The following is a 19,787-nucleotide window of genomic DNA, read 5'->3' as shown; positions in this document are numbered from 1 at the left end:
CTTAGCTTACATTTAAATTTCCTTTGACATGTTTTGTTTTACAACTATAACACATCCATTTTTGTCAACGCAATGGAAAAAAAAAAACTCCCTGTTCCGGATAAGAAAAGACTATATTAGTGTGAGAAAATTTCTTAGCATAGGACTGAACATCGAATAGCGTGGCCTAATTCTTGTCACATGACTGCAACTGTCATATCACGCAAAGGATTGTGGGATTCCTTATAGCTCCGTAACTATAAGGGACATCGCACGGTTCCTAGGCTAAACTAGCTGTGAAAGGAAGCATGCAGGCTACTTATCTTACCTCCTTCCTTACTGACTGCACTATTCAGACAGCACTTATCATAGTGACTGCTTTGGCCTGCAACATGCAACTCCACATAGAAAGACTCACACTGCTGTTGAAGATTTTATACAAAGGACCCACAGGATTGCACGTGAAATCATTAAATAAATATTCCTATAAAGCAATGTACTATTGACAGGAAATATAAAATGATTCATCTAACTTAATCAAACTGTTTGATTGTTAATGTCAATATGTGTCTATCAGAGAAATAATGGCATACTGTAACTGCTTTGTTAAAACCTGCCTTCAGAGGAATCAGCTGATGGATGGTTTCAGCTGTAGTTGTTTTTAAAGGAGGTTGTGCTGCTGCTGACTTTGTGCTCCTGCTGCAGTTTGCACCTGCGTGGTCCACAAACGCTGCCACGAGCTCATCATCACCAAGTGTGCCGGAATGAAGAAGCAGGACGACACAGTCGGAGAGGTGAGCGCCCCGCCTGTCGCTTTGGGTCGGTCTGGTCTGATCCCTTTACAGTTCAGGCGCCTGAAATGGACCACAAGCCACACACATGATGTTTCATTCTACAGCCGCACAGTCCGGGCCTTAATGGAACGCCAACAGGTGCTGCTTCTGACTCCCTCTCTGTCTCCTCCTGAGGGCTCTATTTTATATCAGATGGCGCCTGGACAGTTTAGCCCAGTGGGGGAAATCGGCCTACAGACGAAGCAATCAGGTTTCCCCATGTTTCCAGATGTGTTCAGCCAACCACACTGGTCGTTGTGCTTCTCACAGCAGGTCGGGTCCCAGAGGTTCAGCGTCAACGTCCCGCACAAGTTCAGCATCCACAACTTCAAGGTCCTGACCTTCTGCGACCACTGCGGCTCTCTGCTGTGGGGTCTGCTGCGACAGGGGCTCCAGTGCAAAGGTAGGGAGAATTCAGCGGGCCGGCCTCGCCCAGGAACGTGCCGCACGTCTCATGCGCAGGCGCCAACTCTCCTCCTCTGCGCTTTTTGTTTCAGTGTGTAAAGTGAACGTGCACAGGCGATGTGAGAGCAACGTCGCTCCGACGTGCGGCGTGGACGCCAGGAGAATCGCCACCGTGCTGTCGGACCTCGGACTGACGCCGGATAAGATCTCCAACAGCGCCCAGAGGCGGAAAAAGGTCCGGACAGCGTTTGGTTCAGTCCTTAATCCATAGTTCTCTTTGCACTGCCGGTGAAGATGTGTGAAAAACCTTTAAGTGAAATGATCTTTTATGGCTTTTTTTATACTGATTAGTAACACGTGACTTTCTATTCCCTCGGGATATAAATGTGACACTTTATTTGAAGGGGGTGTACATAAGACTGACATTACACTGTCATAAACATGTAATAACACCTGATATGAACATAAATGACTCTTTATGAATGAGGAGGACTGTTGTCATTAATTGTCATTCGGTAAATTATGACACTATTAAAGCAAAGTTGACCTTGTTTAAAATGTCTTTGTTATGACAAGCCCTTAACTTAACAAAACCCCAAGTCAAGCCCTTAATTTAACCTAATCCCAAATCAAGCCCTAAATTTAACCTTGTCTCTGTTAATGTCAAGTTGTCATAACAAAGACATTTTAAACAATGTCAACTTTGCTTTAATAGTGTCATAATTTACCGAATGACAATTAATAAACATTCATAGTCATTTATGTTCATAACAGGTGTTATGTCATGTTTATGACAGTGTAATGTCAGTCTTATGTACACCCCTTCAAATAAAGTGTTACCGATTTATTTAAGTAAACCAGTTTACAAAGAGAAACTCAAATGTTAGATTCACTGCACACAGAATGAAATGCGTCACACTAATGAAAACCCAAAACTTGGTTACTCCAAAAATTAGAATATTACATAATAACAATAAAATCTGATTTTAGTTATAGATGTTCTGGCCTACACAATCATGGGAAAGAGTGCTGAATTGAACGTCTTCCAGCAGACAGTTATCGTCTTGGACAGAAAAGCTAATTGTTCAGTACGCAAGCATGTTAATGGAAAGTTAGGTGGAAGGTAGAAATGTGGTAGAAAAAGTTGCATAAGCAAAAAGGATAAGGATTGGAAAGCCGAATCCAGTCAAGAGTTTGGGAGATGTGCTTAAGGCTTCTATTTGCCAGAATGTTGCTACATGTTGCAATGAAAGATCATAAAATACTTTTCATTCATACTTTTATGAATGATCATAAAAGTCCCCACCACTCTTGGTGAGCTTTAGCATCTCTACAAAATATCTATCAAGTGTGGGCATCAGGGTAGGTGAAACTCTTTCAAACAGGCCAGATATATTTTTGGCTTGCAGAATCTGCAGGTATGGCGCTCAAAAATATCACAGCCTACCGAAAGCTGCGTCCAAGCAGTTCTTTGCCGTTGTGCACACATCGGTATTTGGATGACGGTTGTGATTTTGCACAGCTATAGCTGTGCAAAATCAGCTATATAGCTACAGCTATAGCGCGGATCGCCGCTGGAATCTGAGCTCCAAGAGCAACCAGAGACACGGGTTAGAGGTGCTGCTTGGGTCCAGTCACTCCTGAACCAGAGACATCAGATTTCCAAATGTTTCACTTCATTTGGAAATCAAGGTCCTAGGGTGTGGACTGAGAGTAGAGAGCCAACAAATCCAAGTTGCTTTAGGTCCAGAGTCAAGTTTGCCCGCCTGTGTTGATATGGGGAAGCGTGTCTTCTACGGATGCTGGTCCACGGTGTTTTATCACTCAGTGCCACGCTGCACTGGCGTAGTGATTAATATACTAAGTATTGACCGCAGATACTGCATAGAACAGAGACATACTTCTAAATACCATGATAGTTTTGGATTTAAAAATCATGCTTTCATTCATCTGATTTGATCTTACTAAGAAACTACATTTTGGGTTTTCATTAGCTGGAAAACATAATCATCAAAATTAACATATATCACTGTGTGTGTATACTTCAGCTTACATCTCAGTGAGAAGATGTTTTTTAAGCATTTTACTTTGATGTAAAGTGAAAATCGTTTTCTTGGTCCCCACGTTTTTTTTTTCGGGGGAGGGGGGGGTTAGGTTTAGGATTAAGGTGTCATTTAGGTTTAGGTTAGGGTTAGGCCATAGTAAGGAGTTTAAAATGAATGGAAGTCAATGGTCCTCAGTACTTTAAACAACGTGGGTGTGACAGAGTTCCACTTTTTGAGTTGAATTACTAAAATAAACTTTGAGGTGGTGTGCAAATGTCTAGGACACACCTCTATATATTCATTATACAAGTGTGAGCATAAAAGTGTGAATTCATTGGAACTAAAATCAATCCCAAACTGTCTCCAAGCAGCTCCCTCAGGCTCAGGATCCTCCGCAGCCGCTATCGGAGATACCGCAGACAGAGGAGGACCGCTCCAGGTCCGCTCCCACCTCCCCGTGTGACCAAGGTAGGGGAGACCTCCCCCCGATCACGTCCGCTCTGCACCAAGCAGCAAAGGCGTCGAGTGTGCGCGTCATAGCTGGTCTCTCCCCTGGCTGTCTCTGTGCAGATGTGAAGGAGCTGGAGAACATCCGCAAAGCGCTGTCCTTTGACCACCGCGGAGAGGAGCACAAAACGCACCCTCTCTCGTCCCCCTCGTCGGTTGCCACCGTGGGAGGCGGAGGAGACGGAGGGGGTGGTGAGGGAAACGGAGTGGAGGAGCAGGGAAGCCAGGAGAACGGGGAGGTCAAAGGTCACTGCGCTCCAGAGACAAAAAGGATGCACCTGCACGACTTCGTGTTCATAAAGGTTCTGGGGAAAGGAAGCTTCGGAAAGGTTGGTTCAAAGACTCCAACACACCTTGGGATGGGGGGGGGGGGAGCAATTCCCTGTGTTTCTTAGTGCCATGTGTCACGTGACCAGGTGATGCTGGCCGAGCTGAAAGGCACCGATGAGGTCTACGCCGTCAAAGTGCTGAAGAAAGACGTGATCCTGCAGGACGACGACGTGGACTGCACCATGACGGAGAAAAGGATCCTGGCACTGGCCCGCAAACACCCTTACCTGACCCAGCTCTTCTGCTGCTTCCAGACCAAAGTAGGAACGCACACACACATGCAGAGACACTGAGCTCCACTAGAGGGCAGCAGTAGACCTGAATTAAACCTGCCGCTTCCAGCTGGGGCGCTGACAGCTCTCACCCTGTTCTAACTGTAAAGTCTGGGTTTTCAGCCAAGCACAGGAAGCGTTGTGCAAGACTGTTTTTAATGGAAACATTAAGATTGATGATCAACTGCGTCTCTGAGGTGAATAAAAAACAAAAAAGAATAAAAAAAAACTCAGGGTTTCAGAACAGATGATTTAACCCCGTTCAATGTTTATTTCTATTATAGATCTAATTTGTTTTTGTTGGGTTCAGAGTCAAGTTTTAATCCAGTGCAACCTCCTGAATCAGGAAGTCATCTACACCTACTAGAGTAAAGTGTAATTGGCAGTCAGTATAAACAGCTTGCAGGTTATGAGATAGCTGTGTAGATTTCATTAGGTGTGCAGCTTTTTTTTTTTTTTTGTGACGTTAGGCTGCAAAGCAGGACCATGCAGTCTGGATCGGAGACCTCATTCATCTGTACAGGAATGACATCAGCATGGGGCCACGAACGCATATTAGAACTGTCGGTCTTAACTCTAAAAAATGAAAGGCTTTATTATTTTTCATTTTTTACAAAAGATCCCAACTTTAGTTCATTCCGAGGTACTTTGGTAAATCTATTGGGTCAAACAGTCGTCAGGATCACAGCTACACCTTTAGTCTGGGCCTAGAAACGCCCTGAGGAGGTTTAGTAGTCCCTGATATTTCCGTTCAACGGTTATCCGTGCCAACTTTAGTTCATTTTGAGGTACTTTGGTCAATCTATTGGGTCAGGATCACAGCTACACATTTAGTCTGGGCCTAGAAACGCCCTGAGGATGTAATATTCTGGTTTCTGTTCGGGTTTTATTTTTGAGTCATTTTACTCTCCTGCTTTAGGTTCTCTGCTTGCTTTGAGTTTTTGTCCTGTCTGGGTTTTTATCTACTGTTAGGTTATCTGGTTTTGTCATCTGTTTTAGTCTAGGCTTTATTTTCTGTTTTAGGTTTTTTCTTTAGAGTGATTTTGTTTCTTTGTAAGTTGTGTGTGTAGTTTGTTTCTGTCCTCTTGTCCTGTCAGCTTTTTAGATTTGTCTGTTCTTGTTTTGAGCCTCAGCACTGATGTCTGGTCTAATTACCCACTCTACACACCTGCCTTACTCCACCCCTGTTGCAATCATCTCTGACCGGTTTCACCTGCTTCCACCTCCATATAAACAGTTGAGACCAGACATCAGTGCCAGGTCGTCTGTTTGAGTATGGGTGAGTCTCCTGCTGCAAGTTTCTGTTTATTGGTTTAATTTTGGATTTTTTGACCCTTTGTCCCCAGAGATCTGAGCCACCCTGTTTCTGTCTGTTCCTGCCTTGTCTGCCCAACTGGACTGTTTGTTTCTCTGCCCTCTTTGGTTTTTGGATTTTGTTAATAAATATTATTTTACCTAACCTCTGCTGGCCTGGCTGAATTCTGGGTCCTCTGCTCCGATTCGTGACAGAACGACCTGGCCACTCATAGGACCCATCGCCAGACCAACAAGTTCACTTTTTTTTTTTGTTTTTCCCCACCATGGACCTGACACCGAGTTTGTTATCAGGACTCAAGATTATGATGGACACTTGGGCTTTGTTTGGGACAGAGGAGGATGTCAGGCGCTTACCTGAGGTCGTCTTGGGTGCCTCGTTTAAGGGATCACGGCTGGCATTTTGCCCTCCCGGTGTCGGTCCCAGACGCAACCACCTCTGCAGCAGTACAGCCCGCCGCCAGAAACGCAGGCGAGCATCTGGTCCGGTTATTGCTTCCGTTCCTGGTCCTGCCTCTGTGAGCTTGGTCTCAAGCTCTTCTGGCCGGCGATCGGTCGAGTCAGCTCAGCAACGACCGGTCCCCAAGTCTCCAGAGGGGGCCCTGGAGGGTCTGCCCCTCCCCAAGTCTCCAGAGGGGGCCCTGGAGGGTCTGCCCCTCCCCAAGTCTCCAGAGGGGGCCCTGGAGGGTCTGCCCCTCCCCAAGTCTCCAGAGGGGGCCCTGGAGGGTCTGCCCCTCCCCAAGTCTCCAGAGGGGGCCCTGGAGGGTCTGCCCCTCCCCAAGTCTCCAGAGGGGGCCCTGGAGGGTCTGCCCCTCCCCAAGTCTCCAGAGGGGGCCCTGGAGGGTCTGCCCCTCCCCAAGTCTCCAGAGGGGGCCCTGGAGGGTCTGCCCCTCCCCAAGTCTCCAGAGGGGGCCCTGGAGGGTCTGCCGCCATCTGGTGACGAGGGGGTCCAGGAAGAACTGCTTCCACCCAAGCCCCAAGAAGGGGTCCTGGAGGACCCGCCCTCGATTTCAGCCCCAGTGCCGGCTCCACGCAGCTTTAATACAGAGCATCCAGTGCCGGCTCCACGCAGCTTTAAAGCAGAGCATCCAGTGCCGGCTCCACGCAGCTTTAAAGCAGAGCATCCAGTGCCGGCTCCACGCAGCTTTAAAGCAGAGCATCCAGTGCCGGCTCCACGCAGCTTTAAAGCAGAGCATCCAGTGCCGGCTCCACGCAGCTTTAAAGCAGAGCATCCAGTGCCGGCTCCACGCAGCTTTAAAGCAGAGCATCCAGTGCCGGCTCCACGCAGCTTTAAAGCAGAGCATCCAGTGCCGGCTCCACGCAGCTTTAAAGCAGAGCATCCAGTGCCGGCTCCCCGCAGCATAAAGACTCAGTCTCCAGTGCCGGCTCCACGTAGCTTTAAAGCACCGTCTCCAGTGCCAGCTCCACGTAGCTTTAAGGCACCGTCTCCAGTGCCAGCTCCACGTAGCTTTAAGGCACCGTCTCCAGTGCCAGCTCCACGTAGCTTTAGCGCACCGTCTCCAGTGCCAGCTCCCCGTAGCTTTAGCGCACTGTCGCCCGAAGCCTGTAGTCAGGCCCTGTCGCCCGAAGCCTGTAGTCAGGCCCTGTCGCCCGAAGCCTGTAGTCAGGCCCTGTCGCCCGAAGCCTGTAGTCAGGCCCTGTCGCCCGAAGCCTGTAGTCAGGCCCTGTCGCCCGAAGCCTGTAGTCAGGCCCTGTCGCCCGAAGCCTGTAGTCAGGCCCTGTCGCCCGAAGCCTGTAGTCAGGCCCTGTCGCCCGAAGCCTGTAGCCAGGCCCTGTCTGTAGAAGCCTGTAGCCAGGCCCTGTCTGTAGAAGCCTGTAGCCAGGCCCTGTCTGTAGAAGCCTGTAGCCAGGCCCTGTCTGTAGAAGCCTGTAGCCAGGCCCTGTCTGTAGAAGCCTGTAGCCAGGCCCTGTCTGTAGAAGCCTGTAGCCAGGCCCTGTCTGTAGAAGCCTGTAGCCAGGCTCCCTTTCCAGAAGCCTGTAGCCAGGCTCCCTTTCCAGAAGCCTGTAGCCAGGCTCCCTTTCCAGAAGCCTGTAGCCAGGCTCCCTTTCCAGAAGCCTGTAGCCAGGCTCCCTTTCCAGAAGCCTGTAGCCAGGCTCCCTTTCCAGAAGCCTGTAGCCAGGCTCCCTTTCCAGAAGCCTGTAGCCAGGCTCCCTCTTTAGCTCTTAGCCCGGCGCCTCTCCTAGCCTGTGGCCCTGCTCCTCCCTTAGCCAGTAGTCTGGAGCCATTCACTGCCTTTAGGCTGGCACCATCCTTTGCTTTCTCTCTTTCCAGGAGTCGGGTTCTGAGAGTCCTGCTCTGCCACCGGCTTCCTATCGTTTTACTCTACCGAGGCCGTCGTCCGGGGCGACCGCCGGACATCCTGACCCGCCGGGGTCGTCGTCCGGGGCAACCGCCGGACATCCTGACCCGCCGGGGTCGTCGTCCGGGGCGACCGCCGGACATCCTGACCCGCCGGGGTCGTCGTCCGGGGCGACCGCCGGACATCCTGACCCGCCAGTGCCGTCGTCCGGGATGTCTGCCAGACATCCGGCCACTTTAGGACTCAGTTTCAGTTTCGATTCGCCCTTAGAGGGTTGTTTTGTGTTTTTGCACTTGTGTTAGATATTATTTTCTTCTTCAGACTCTAGCCCTCCAGCCTTTAGCCCCCTCCACCCACCCGATTTGACTTAGGTTCTTGTTTTCTTTGGACTCCTGTAGACGTTGGAGGGCGTCTAGAATCCGCCCTTGAGGGGGGGGCTCTGTAATATTCTGGTTTCTGTTCGGGTTTTATTTTTGAGTCATTTTACTCTCCTGCTTTAGGTTCTCTGCTTGCTTTGAGTTTTTGTCCTGTCTGGGTTTTTATCTACTGTTAGGTTATCTGGTTTTGTCATCTGTTTTAGTCTAGGCTTTATTTTCTGTTTTAGGTTTTTTCTTTAGAGTGATTTTGTTTCTTTGTAAGTTGTGTGTGTAGTTTGTTTCTGTCCTCTTGTCCTGTCAGCTTTTTAGATTTGTCTGTTCTTGTTTTGAGCCTCAGCACTGATGTCTGGTCTAATTACCCACTCTACACACCTGCCTTACTCCACCCCTGTTGCAATCATCTCTGACCGGTTTCACCTGCTTCCACCTCCATATAAACAGTTGAGACCAGACATCAGTGCCAGGTCGTCTGTTTGAGTATGGGTGAGTCTCCTGCTGCAAGTTTCTGTTTATTGGTTTAATTTTGGATTTTTTGACCCTTTGTCCCCAGAGATCTGAGCCACCCTGTTTCTGTCTGTTCCTGCCTTGTCTGCCCAACTGGACTGTTTGTTTCTCTGCCCTCTTTGGTTTTTGGATTTTGTTAATAAATATTATTTTACCTAACCTCTGCTGGCCTGGCTGAATTCTGGGTCCTCTGCTCCGATTCGTGACAGAGGAGGTTTAGTAGTCCCTGATATTTCCGTTCAACGGTTATCCGTGCCAACTTTAGAAGAATTACGATGAGACGCCTGCTTTGTAGTCGCTGCTCAGAGCATATACCAACTCCTCTTCGTGGTTCTGAATAAAAAGACAGAGCAAACCGCACGCACCGTTTTCACGCCGCCATCAGGATCCCAGCGCCGAGGGAGAGATCTGTGCTTCTCCCACCGTTTCACCTCTGCTCTCATCACCTCCACTTTTTCCATCTATACACTAAATGCACTAAATGATCCTGTCAGGAGACATATAGCGGGTTTGTACATTTATGTAAGAGCTCGTTGTTACTGTACCGTGTTAGTGTTTGTCCTTTCACTGCAACTTGAGCCTGACGGCGCTACACGCTGGGGTTCTTCTCTTTGAGGGCCGAACAGGTGTTGACCTTTATCATCGGACTTCTACTAAAGTAGCACATAAATGCGCATGCAGATAAAGGAACGTGCGATATGGTAAAGGTGTGTTATATAGCCCAATTTCCTAAACTCTTCATAAAAAGGCTGTGATGATATACGATAATGATTACGGCCATAACTGTAATCGTCTTTGAAGGGATTTGGTCCATGTTCTGCTGCTTTTAAAGCTAGAGGAGAGACGGCCGAGCTCAGATGTTCTAGACATAAAGTTGTGATCCTTTCACAGCATTTCCGCTGTGAAACTGAATTAAAACGACTTCAAAGTCAGAGGAAGTTTGTGACATTCACAGATATTAAACAACTAAAGCCCGCCAGGCATATCCCAAGAGGAACACAAACGACAGACACAACACTAGTTTTTTTTTTCTTATTAAACCTTTATTTAACCAGGCATAAGAGCCATTGAGATGGAGACCTCTTGTACAAGGGGGCCTCCTCCCTGAAAACCCTTTTTACGACTCATGGGGCTTGTGGTTGCTTTTATTTGTCCCTTAGAATATAAATAGTTTAATGCCAAAAATATTGCTCTAAATAAGGTTGACCCCACTTTCCCCCCAGTTGGCTGCACTAATGATTTCGTAAAGCTAAAATATGGGTTTTACACTATTTAAATCTTGTCTAACGGAATTATAATGTGGAAAATGTTACACCAATTCAAATTTTGTAGAATACTCCTTCAAAAATGCTCCATCTAACTCAGGGACTTAGAACCTTAGACAGGTCATGTGACCTGTCTAGAACCGCATATTCTAAACCTAATTAGGTTCTTAAAGAAAAAGATATATATGCATTTTTAATTGCGGGCGGGGGGGGGGGGGGTATAATGCACTAGCTTGTCAGCTGTGAAATTAACTGAAAAGTAAAAAAAAAAGTGCCATTTTCTTCCAAACAGGGAAAGAAGCAGAAAGCTCTACGCTGCATTTATTAAAAAAAGAAAGAAAAAAACTTGTCTTTGTTGATTTTCTCCTGGTATGTATTTAATGCCACCTTTTGACTCGCATTCGTTAGTGACAACAAAATGCGACATTTGTTTGCTTTGAGGCCAAGTGGGCAGCCGAGTGCACTGGGAGGTATGAATCCTCTCTTCCCCCTCCTGTCGAACCCTCTGGTCTCTAATTTGGCCATAGATAGCTGGTAATAGTCCCAGTTTGGACACAATCTCATTGTGAGTCATTTGTAGAACTGGCCCAGCAAGTTAATGCCTCATCACAACTGAAAACATTGACTAATGTAATGATGATGATGTTATTCCTCCATCAAAGACGGGCCCCATAAATCCTGCGCCTCAGTTCCTTTCCTTCATGCTTGTAGAGGCTAATGTTGGGTGCTTTTCCCTATATGGTGTCATTTTCAGCTGCTATAACCAGCAATGTCGGCGTCCATGAATGATGCGTTCGCAAAACCAGAATTTAAATTCTCTTGCTTGTAGAAAGAAAAAAAGGCAATAATTTAGAATTTCCAGATAAAACATGAGACCAATTAGCCAGAAGGCTGGCTCCAGTTTATAAGCTTGTTTCATCCCGGAGTTGAACAAAATGCTTTATATTTGATCATGATGTTTGTATTTACCGGAGAAAACAAATAAAAGGCAACAATGATGTAAAGTTAGAGGGAATAAAGATAAAGATAGTGAACTAAAGTGGTCCCATAAACAGAATAAAATGCATTTATTCCCTTGGTCCACACATGCCACAATCCAGCAAATACTGTAGATAACAAATATTTAATTATTAAAATATTTACCTAAGTACTTCAGCGCACCGTTAAATAACTAAAACTGTCCCTGTGGCTCGTCTCTGGCTCTGACATCTGACTGGTAAACCTGCACTGAAAGGCCTCTGAATACAGAAAACAAATTTTGTTGTAATGTATGTTTCAATGTATGTTTCAATGACAATAAAGATGATATTACTATTACTATTACTATATTACTACACCAGCCAGCCCCTCCAGACCAGCCTTAGCCCCAGCCACTGACCTCCAAGGGCGAGACATAAAAGAACATTACAATCTAATTAAACATTTTTGAGATTTTCTTTTGACAAAAAAATCTTCTAACTTAACACTGTGCCAAACACTTTTATCAAACAAAAACAAGATAACAATATTGGTGGAGAATTCAGATGAATTTGTCGTATGGAAAGACAGGGCAAATTAAAAATAGCCAATGAGACTTAATCATTGAGCTATCGGCAGTGAATGACGACTCGACGATGACGTCGTCTCTTATGGTGTGGTGACAATTATATTAACCCTATGCAATTCGCACTCAGTCACCAATCAGGTTGATTGGTTGGCCAGCCGCCGCGTCTGGCTTGCTCGTACTCTCTCCCGCTGTCCTTACCTCTGTTGTACAGGTGATCCATCCTGAAGCGGGATAACAGTTTCGGATCCTGGACAGATGGGAGTACTGCAGGTGATCCAGCCGGTAATCCTGGATTCCATGATCCAGCCGGTAATCCTGGATTACCTGAACTGGGAGCGGATCCCAGATCCCATCAGATAACTGGTGGACTCAGGGCGTTCCACCTTAAATACGGCACTGTGACTGGCTTGCTAAAATCCTGGTCCGCCATGTTGAGTTGAAACTGCCAAGCAGCTACAAGGTCGTCCTATATGATGAAGCTGCTGTTAGCGTTTATGTATGCGAAGAGGCACAGTGACCACCGGCACACGAGTCGGGCAGAAATTACGCTGGAATCGCATTTGGACCTAATGCACCATTATCCATCCATCCATTTTTTAAACACGCTTATCCTTATTGGGGTCGTGAGGGTGCTGGTGCCTATCTCCAGCTTATGGGCCAGAGGCGGGGTACACCCTGAACAGGTCGCCAGTCTATCGCAGGGCAACACAGAGACAAAGAGGACTCACACTCACACCTAAGGAGAATTTAGAGAGGCCAATTAACCTAACAGTCGTGTTTCTGGTTCTGTGGGAGGAAGCCGGAGTACCCGGAGAGAACCCACGCATGCACAGGACCCAGAACCTTCTTGCTGCAAGTCAACAGCGCTAGTCAACAAGTCAAGCAAGTCAACAGCTGCACCATTATACCAATGTAAAAAAATAATAATAAAATCTGGACATAATTGTCACAGAGAAGACCGGAGCATTTCACATTTCATGACAAAATTAAGACAATTTGAAAGTAAGAGACACCATGACTATTTGGTATTAACTCAATAATCTTCTATAACACACAAAAACATCAAAGATTTTGGATCAAATAACAAAAGGAAAACTGCATGTCTGTGCTGAGTGGGTAACGGCGCGCTCGTCTCTTCTTCTACTATTCTGCTCAAAAACAATGCAGCCATAATAACTCTTGCTGTGCCCAACATTCTGTTCGTATACACAAATCGTTGACATCGAGGACATTTCTGGGGACAGCTTCTGCTGGGGACGTCTGGTCACCTTATTTGAATGAAAAAGCAAGAGATCCTAAAATGCATTTTTTGGTGGCTTCACTTGGTTAAAGCGCAGAAAGAAATGTCCTATTAGACTAAATCTAAAGTAGCTTTTGGTCCAAATTGTACCACAGAAGCAAAGTAAAATTGTTCTGTCGAAAGCAACGTGGCTGCAGAACTATGAAATTATCAATTAGACTGTGAAATAATCATATATAATTTCTTTAAATGACAAAAACATTAACTATTTGCATGTTAAATATTGATTTAGTCATAATTTTGATCCACCATTTATATCGGTAGTTAAGTAATAGCATAGTGGTTAATTTAATTGTTGACTTTTTAACTTTAAATGACATGAATCTTTAAAACTTGATTGCATATAATCCCTTTAAAATAATACATACATAACACATACATCCCATAAGACTCTTACCAGTTTCACCAATCTGTGTCACAGCCTTGCTAACTACGCCGGGTCGTGTTGATCATGTGTACCGAGAAACAAAGATTTAACAGGAAGTGGCCTGCTTTCAAAATAAGAGCAGGTGTTACTAGTTCCAAGAGTCTAAGTGGAAAAACTCCTGTTTTTGTGGCTTTGCCGTTTTCTCAAAATAAGAGTCACCGTGAACATCTTTCACCTTCCGCCCCTTTTCTTTATTTTTGCTAATCCTTCATTTCTCCAGTCTGAAGAGAATTTCTTTGTGAAATAAAAAGGACATTTGAGGGCTTTCTGGGGTTCGGCTTGACCTAAATATATTCTGCGGGCATTGTTTATTTTTCTGGATTTTCTGGGAAGTCTCCTTTTCACTTTATTTATTCCTGTCATCATGCCTGCCAGCAAACACAAACACATGCAGGGTGGACAGATTAGAAGCAGACATTGTTCTTAGATGTTGCACGTGCTTTCTCTCTGTTTCTACCGCGTTATTTTGGGCTTCACATTACTCCCCATCAGGCTGTCCATCATACACACGCACACACACACACACACTTGTTTAATGTACATAGGGAGGACTGGGCCTTGACTTCCATAGACTTCTACTCATCTTCAGGCCTTTCTATGGCCTAACCCTAACCCTATCTTTACCAGTATTTACCTAACCCTGACCCTAACCTAACCCCAACCTAAACCGAATTGACACCTTAGTCCTAATCTTAACCCCTAGCCCAGAAAAAAGTCCTCACTTTACATCAAAGTTGTCACTTTACTAGTAAAATTAGCAAAAAAAATTTCTCGCTCAGCTGAAAGTACAAGAACACTCGCACACACACACACACACACACACACACACACACACACACACACACACACACACACACACAGTGGCCTGTCAAGGGTGATTGCCCGTGTGTTCTGAGACGAAACAAAGGAACCGTGGCACTTATATAACTGCTGCGATCCTTATCAGTAACCTGATGCGTACTCCATATGTTGTATAAAGTGTCTCTCAGCACCTCGCCTCGCTCACTTCCCCTCGCCCGCCCTCCTACCACACTCTTCTTGGAAATCATGCTCAACGTCCCGGGTCCCCTGTTGGTTCAACAAACAGCCCCACATATACATGTGCTGTATATGAAGTCCCAGCCTCTTTCGTAACGCACTAGGGGCCGGTCGGCCCGCCATCAGGCCCATCCGCAGCAACGGAGGCGACGAGGAGAAGGGGTAGAGGTTGTCGTGGGGCTCGAAGTTCAGCAAGAAGATTTCTGTTTTCAATTACCCGTTTTAAAGTACTTATATAACCCATAAACTAATATATATTAATGCTATGCTCTTAGTAACCTTGACAGAATTGCTGAATATTAACGGATGTAGAACCACTCCTATTTCTGACGGCTGATCAGTCCAAGGCAAGATGGTGTCAGTTTTATTAATTTAGTTTAAATGTGAAACTGTACCCTGCAAAAAAGTTTGGAAGAAGTCCTGACTTTTAAATGGAACAGAGACAAGAACATGCAATACTGACATTTTTCTAACAGCTTTTAGCACTGATTGCGACATTAGTGATACTACATTTATACATACAGGGATTAGCAATGCAAATCATTACTTATGATGAATTGGGTGATATCTGACAGCAAACTGTTTAAATGGATTGTATTCAGAGGAACGGGAGATGAAAATGCATCTCAAGCATTTTTGAAAACCATGTATCCTTTTTATTCCTCTACACTGGTTATCGCTACTTTGTGTTGGTCTGTCACATAAATGAAAATAAAAGGCATAGACGTTTGAGGTTGTGATGTGATAAATCAATGCTTTTTCATGTCATGTAGATACCTAAAACAAGCATTTGACTTCTCCATCTGTCCCCCGGCTATGGTTTAATGGTCTTTCCCCGAATGAGCCGCGGACACCACAGACAAAAACAATGTCATAAATGACAAATAACCTGTGTGATCCCAGGTGGTTTATGTTTTAATAATTATTGTATTAATGCAAATTTCTCTGGCAGGTTGTCTGTGTCCAGTCCATCTCCTCTAATAGCACCTCTTCATCACTTCTTCCAGCTGATGTCAAGGAATCCACCAACATTAATGCTGGTCTTTATTTCTTTGTAGGCAACATGCACTCAAGACATTTAATGTTTTACCTGATTAACTTCCTGTTGATTGCTTGTCCTTGCGTAAAGGATACCAAGCAATGAAATTTCTAAACACGTTTGAGACTGATTTTATGATATTTGGGATGTTTTGGCTTTTGGTTCTGTCTAGTTATCTTTGGGGTACACCAGGTACTGGTAAGGTTCTGTATATATATATATATATATATAAATATATATAAATATATATATATATATATAAATATATATATATATATATATATATATATATATATATATATATATATGTGGGACCTCTTCAAATAAAATGTATTAATTCTGAATATTATTATTTAGATTTCTCAGTTTGCCCTTGCAGCCTACACCTGTTTATTTTCCCACTGTTGACCTTTTCTTCCTTTCCCGCTTCCTTTGTTCACCAGGAGGACCTCGGCACAGAACTCTGCACTCAGACGTGTTCTTCACACATTTACGGTGCTGACTTGCCCAATAGCAGTTACATGTTCACATTTTAGAGTCCGTTATGAAAGAAACACTAAAAGTCATTATATGACATTATTTTTGTCGGTGCCAGCGCAGTCTGAGTACAGTCTCAGTTACTGTGAAATCGAATTAGTTACAGAGTTTATCAAAACAAAGGTTTGCATTGATGTAAATCCATTAATATATTGATTTGTTATGTAAAACAGCACCCTCTTGAGAAGAAACCGTGTTTTGCCGAATGACATCACTGTTTAAAAGAGCGTTTGTACTTTCTGTGACCTGTGTCCTACCTACGCCTTCCCCTCCTGTGTTCCTCCTCCTCCTCCCTCTCATTCTTCTTAATCGACTGTGGGATCGCAGCCGTTCCCCTATCGGCCTAATTACCACAGAGAAATGTAAATAACATTATACAACAGTAACGCTGGGCCTCTTTCTGCCGCTCACACCGAAGCAAGGAACAAGAAAAGGAACAAAAAGAAGCAACGGGAGAAAAGAGGAAAACGAGAACGAAGAAGTTTGGGCCTGAACTTTGTCTCCGGTGTTTGCGATTAAAAAAAAACGGGAGAGGATAGAGGGAAGGGAAGCGGGGAGGAAGAGTCCGGAGCAACACGCGCTACGACGAAGAGAGAGTGTTTCTTTTTAATGAGCTGTAATTGGTGAAGATCAGAGGAAGCAGCGGCGAGCAGAAAGCAGCCAGGTGCATTAATGTGGCTTTGTTCTCGGGCCGCTCATGACAGGACAGGGACAGACTGATGGAGCGATGCAGAGAGATGGACAGATAAAGACAGACAGGGACAGGAGGCGGTTCATACAGAGGACCGAGGCGGAACGACATCCAACCAAACAAAACAAGCGCTGATTGAGTCATTGATGTTGAATTCAAGCTACCTGTACTTTATCTGCAGCTCCTATTTATAGCCAGCCGTGATACAAATCCTCAAAAGCGGTTTATGCAACTTTAACAAAAGTCTTTGCCCCGATCATTAACGTTTAAAGCAGAGGTATTGTCCCTGCTGCCGCGTGTGACACAGAAGCATTGGGGAGTTTTTTTTTTTTTCTGATCACAATCGAGCACAGTGAAGGTCTATACATATCCAGCAAGAACAGAGAAATTAGTTCTCCATCCCCGGCCTGCAAGAACAAGGCGGCATCATCCGGTTCTTGCCGACCACGTTTAAGAGTTCTTGCAGACAGTTCTCGACACATCATCGGAGCGGAACCGTCTTCTTGTGTGGGGTCTGATATCTTGCGATTGGTCAGAACGTTTCAGTGGCCGTGGTTACTGTAGAAACAACTGCTGCAGCGAGAGAAACTCCAAGGAGTTCCGTTGTTTGTGTTATTGTTGGATCAAGCTGAAGAAAAGAAAATCATAAATTCTTTGTTCTATCGCATGTTTCAGCTCAACTCATCTGAAACTGTACACTTTAAGAAAATACAACACTATTTTTTTTTAATTCTTTACTGAAGAAAATTAAATGACCAGTAGAACCTGAATTCGTTGTAGCTAGCAAGGGCTAGCTATGGTATTGTTTATATGTGGCAAAAATCAGGCACTGGTTACAATAATCAGGCAGATAATTGTGTAGTATTTAGTTCTGCTAAGGATGTTGTGTTATAATTGTTGAGTACTTGCCATTAGGAGAAAGATTCCTTCCGCAACAGCTTACTGTTTGTATTAAAAATAATTAGCAGCGTGAGGAAAGATCAATATCCTCAAAATAGATTTATTTTCCATCCATGCAATGCATGGGGGCGCAGTGCAAACTATCCTAAATTTAAACTTAAAGAGCAAAATGATCCAATTTTTTTGTCAATCCCCAAAAAGGATGAGAAGGTAATACTTGACACTTGTTTTTACAACTCAAACATTCATTGTATAAAGCTGAAATTGGCTGAACATTTGGACTTCCTGTAAAGCACCGACTGGGGTTTTTTAGATAATTTCTTCAACTAGATTGTGAAAGTATTATGAAAAAAGTACAGCTGTGGTCAGTTGCTCTTCATCCCCAGCACTGATGTTCAAAGATTAAACAGCAGCAGGTAAGAGGTCTCACATCCCTTCGTCCCGTTTGGCTCTACGCACGCGTTGGAATCAGCACTGTCTTTGAGATTCCCTGTTGCTAAGTGATGCAAAAACCATCATGCACACAAAGGGCGTGAAGAAAAGAATAAAAACATCCAAGACAATAACGTTCTTCCTCTGTGCAGCTCCAAACTACAAGAGCATACGCACATTACAAACCAGACTATGAGCAATGAACAACGCCTATTCCTATTTAACTTTACGGTCAAAAGGAGTTGTAAAAAACGACATTGGAGCACAGGCAGCCTGTCATTCACATTCAGGGAGACGTCATGAGAAGTGGCTACGGGGAATATGGAAAAGGCACAGTTGCGTATGCAGAGTTTACCAAGCTAAATATCAGAGTTGTTTTTTTCCCCTTTCTTTTTAACACGCTAAAGTGCTGCAATTAGTGCAGACTTGTTTGCTGCTCTTGGGCTGCACTTGGAGCATACAAAACCAGTTTAATCATTTCACCCATGAAAAGAGTCTTATTGACATGGTATGGTCATAAGACCCTAACCTTTATGCAGACGTTCACTTACATAACCCTCTCAGAGTTGGCAGATGAGACAACATTCATAGAAAAGCTTTGCGCTGTGATGTGGCCTGCTTTAGAGAAAACTGGAACATCAGCTGACCAATATGCATGTTACCTACATTAATCTCTTCTGTAAAAATACCTTTTTTTGTTCATTATTCTTAGAGGCATATTGATTCTAAATTTGGATGAACTCAGACGAACCCGTACAGCCCAGTAAGTAGCCTTGCTGCAGTCGCGCTGCCTTCATCTTGTACCAGTTGCATTCCACTTGAGGTAGTCACAGATCTGTGGCTGGATTAGGAGTAGCAGAATTTGCACAGAAACAGCGTTATTTGATGTGGTGCCTTTAATAGAGAGATGTTGTCTGTGTGGACCTTATTGTGCTTCACCTGCTGTTAAATTGCAAGTTTTTTAGTTCTTATCAGAAGACATTTGAATGACCATAGCCATTTTTTATGCGCATTTTAAAGTATTGCATTAGAAAAGGTTGAAGGAAATGACAAAATTCGTAAGAAATGCCTCAATTTTGCAAAAAAAAGTTTTTTTGCTCGCTTGAGGTGGTTTTTGGATTCTGTGAAAAAAGAGTCCATGTGCAAAACGGGGGATAGAAATACGTTTGCCGAATACGTTGTGACGTAGCAAACATTTACGTCACATGGCTGAATCTTCTCGGATATTCCCATAACGTACATAGAATTGTTTTTTCTTTCTCAACGTCTCTGGACTGCATGCAAAATCAACAATACCAGCTGACTTGCCTGATAGCAACACATTCCTGAAAACCTCTCTTCTTTTTTAGATATGTGGTCAATGATAGTCTGTAACTTCTACTTCCTGCTTATTCCAGCCATGCGCAACGTCAACTTCTGATGAAACTACGCGTTGCCTGGCCTGGTTAATTTGCTCCAAACCAGCCGATGGACCCAGGAGATTTTTCTTGACATTAAAAGTATATGTACAAGTCACGTCATAATTGGATGGAAACATGGCTTATGGAGTATTTTTGTGTCTAAGGTTAGGCATTAGGAGTCGAAAGAAAAAATACGGGTTCTCAGTACCTCTGTAAATGGGAGGTTGGTAACCGTCTTTAGAACTAAGATTCAGATTAGATTGAAATGCTAACTTAGTCAGTACCAGCACGGGGTCTGAGAAACTGAGTCTGAATGCTAAGTTTG

General features: G+C 44.5%; 1 protein-coding gene across 2 annotated transcripts in view; it reads left to right on the top strand.

The window, feature by feature from the left end:
• LOC105933366 (protein kinase C epsilon type) overlaps positions 1-19,787 on the top strand; it is a 127,414-nt gene that overhangs the window by 64,117 nt on the left and 43,510 nt on the right. Inside the window, exons 5-10 of one of the 2 annotated variants that reach the window (XM_036126102.1) lie at positions 685-773; positions 1,086-1,215; positions 1,310-1,452; positions 3,634-3,730; positions 3,833-4,098; positions 4,186-4,359. In XM_036126102.1, coding sequence (XP_035981995.1) covers positions 685-773; positions 1,086-1,215; positions 1,310-1,452; positions 3,634-3,730; positions 3,833-4,098; positions 4,186-4,359 — 899 coding nt within the window. Of the gene's footprint in view, positions 1-684; positions 774-1,082; positions 1,216-1,309; positions 1,453-3,633; positions 3,731-3,832; positions 4,099-4,185; positions 4,360-19,787 lie in introns of both variants that reach the window. The other variant, XM_036126101.1, reaches the window with a different exon arrangement.

This window comes from Fundulus heteroclitus, chromosome 22, assembly GCF_011125445.2.
Source record: "Fundulus heteroclitus isolate FHET01 chromosome 22, MU-UCD_Fhet_4.1, whole genome shotgun sequence".
Classification (NCBI taxonomy): Eukaryota; Metazoa; Chordata; class Actinopteri; order Cyprinodontiformes; family Fundulidae; genus Fundulus; species Fundulus heteroclitus.
The sequence above is the reverse complement of the archived record's forward strand: the minus strand, read 5'-3'. Positions and strand labels throughout refer to the sequence as shown.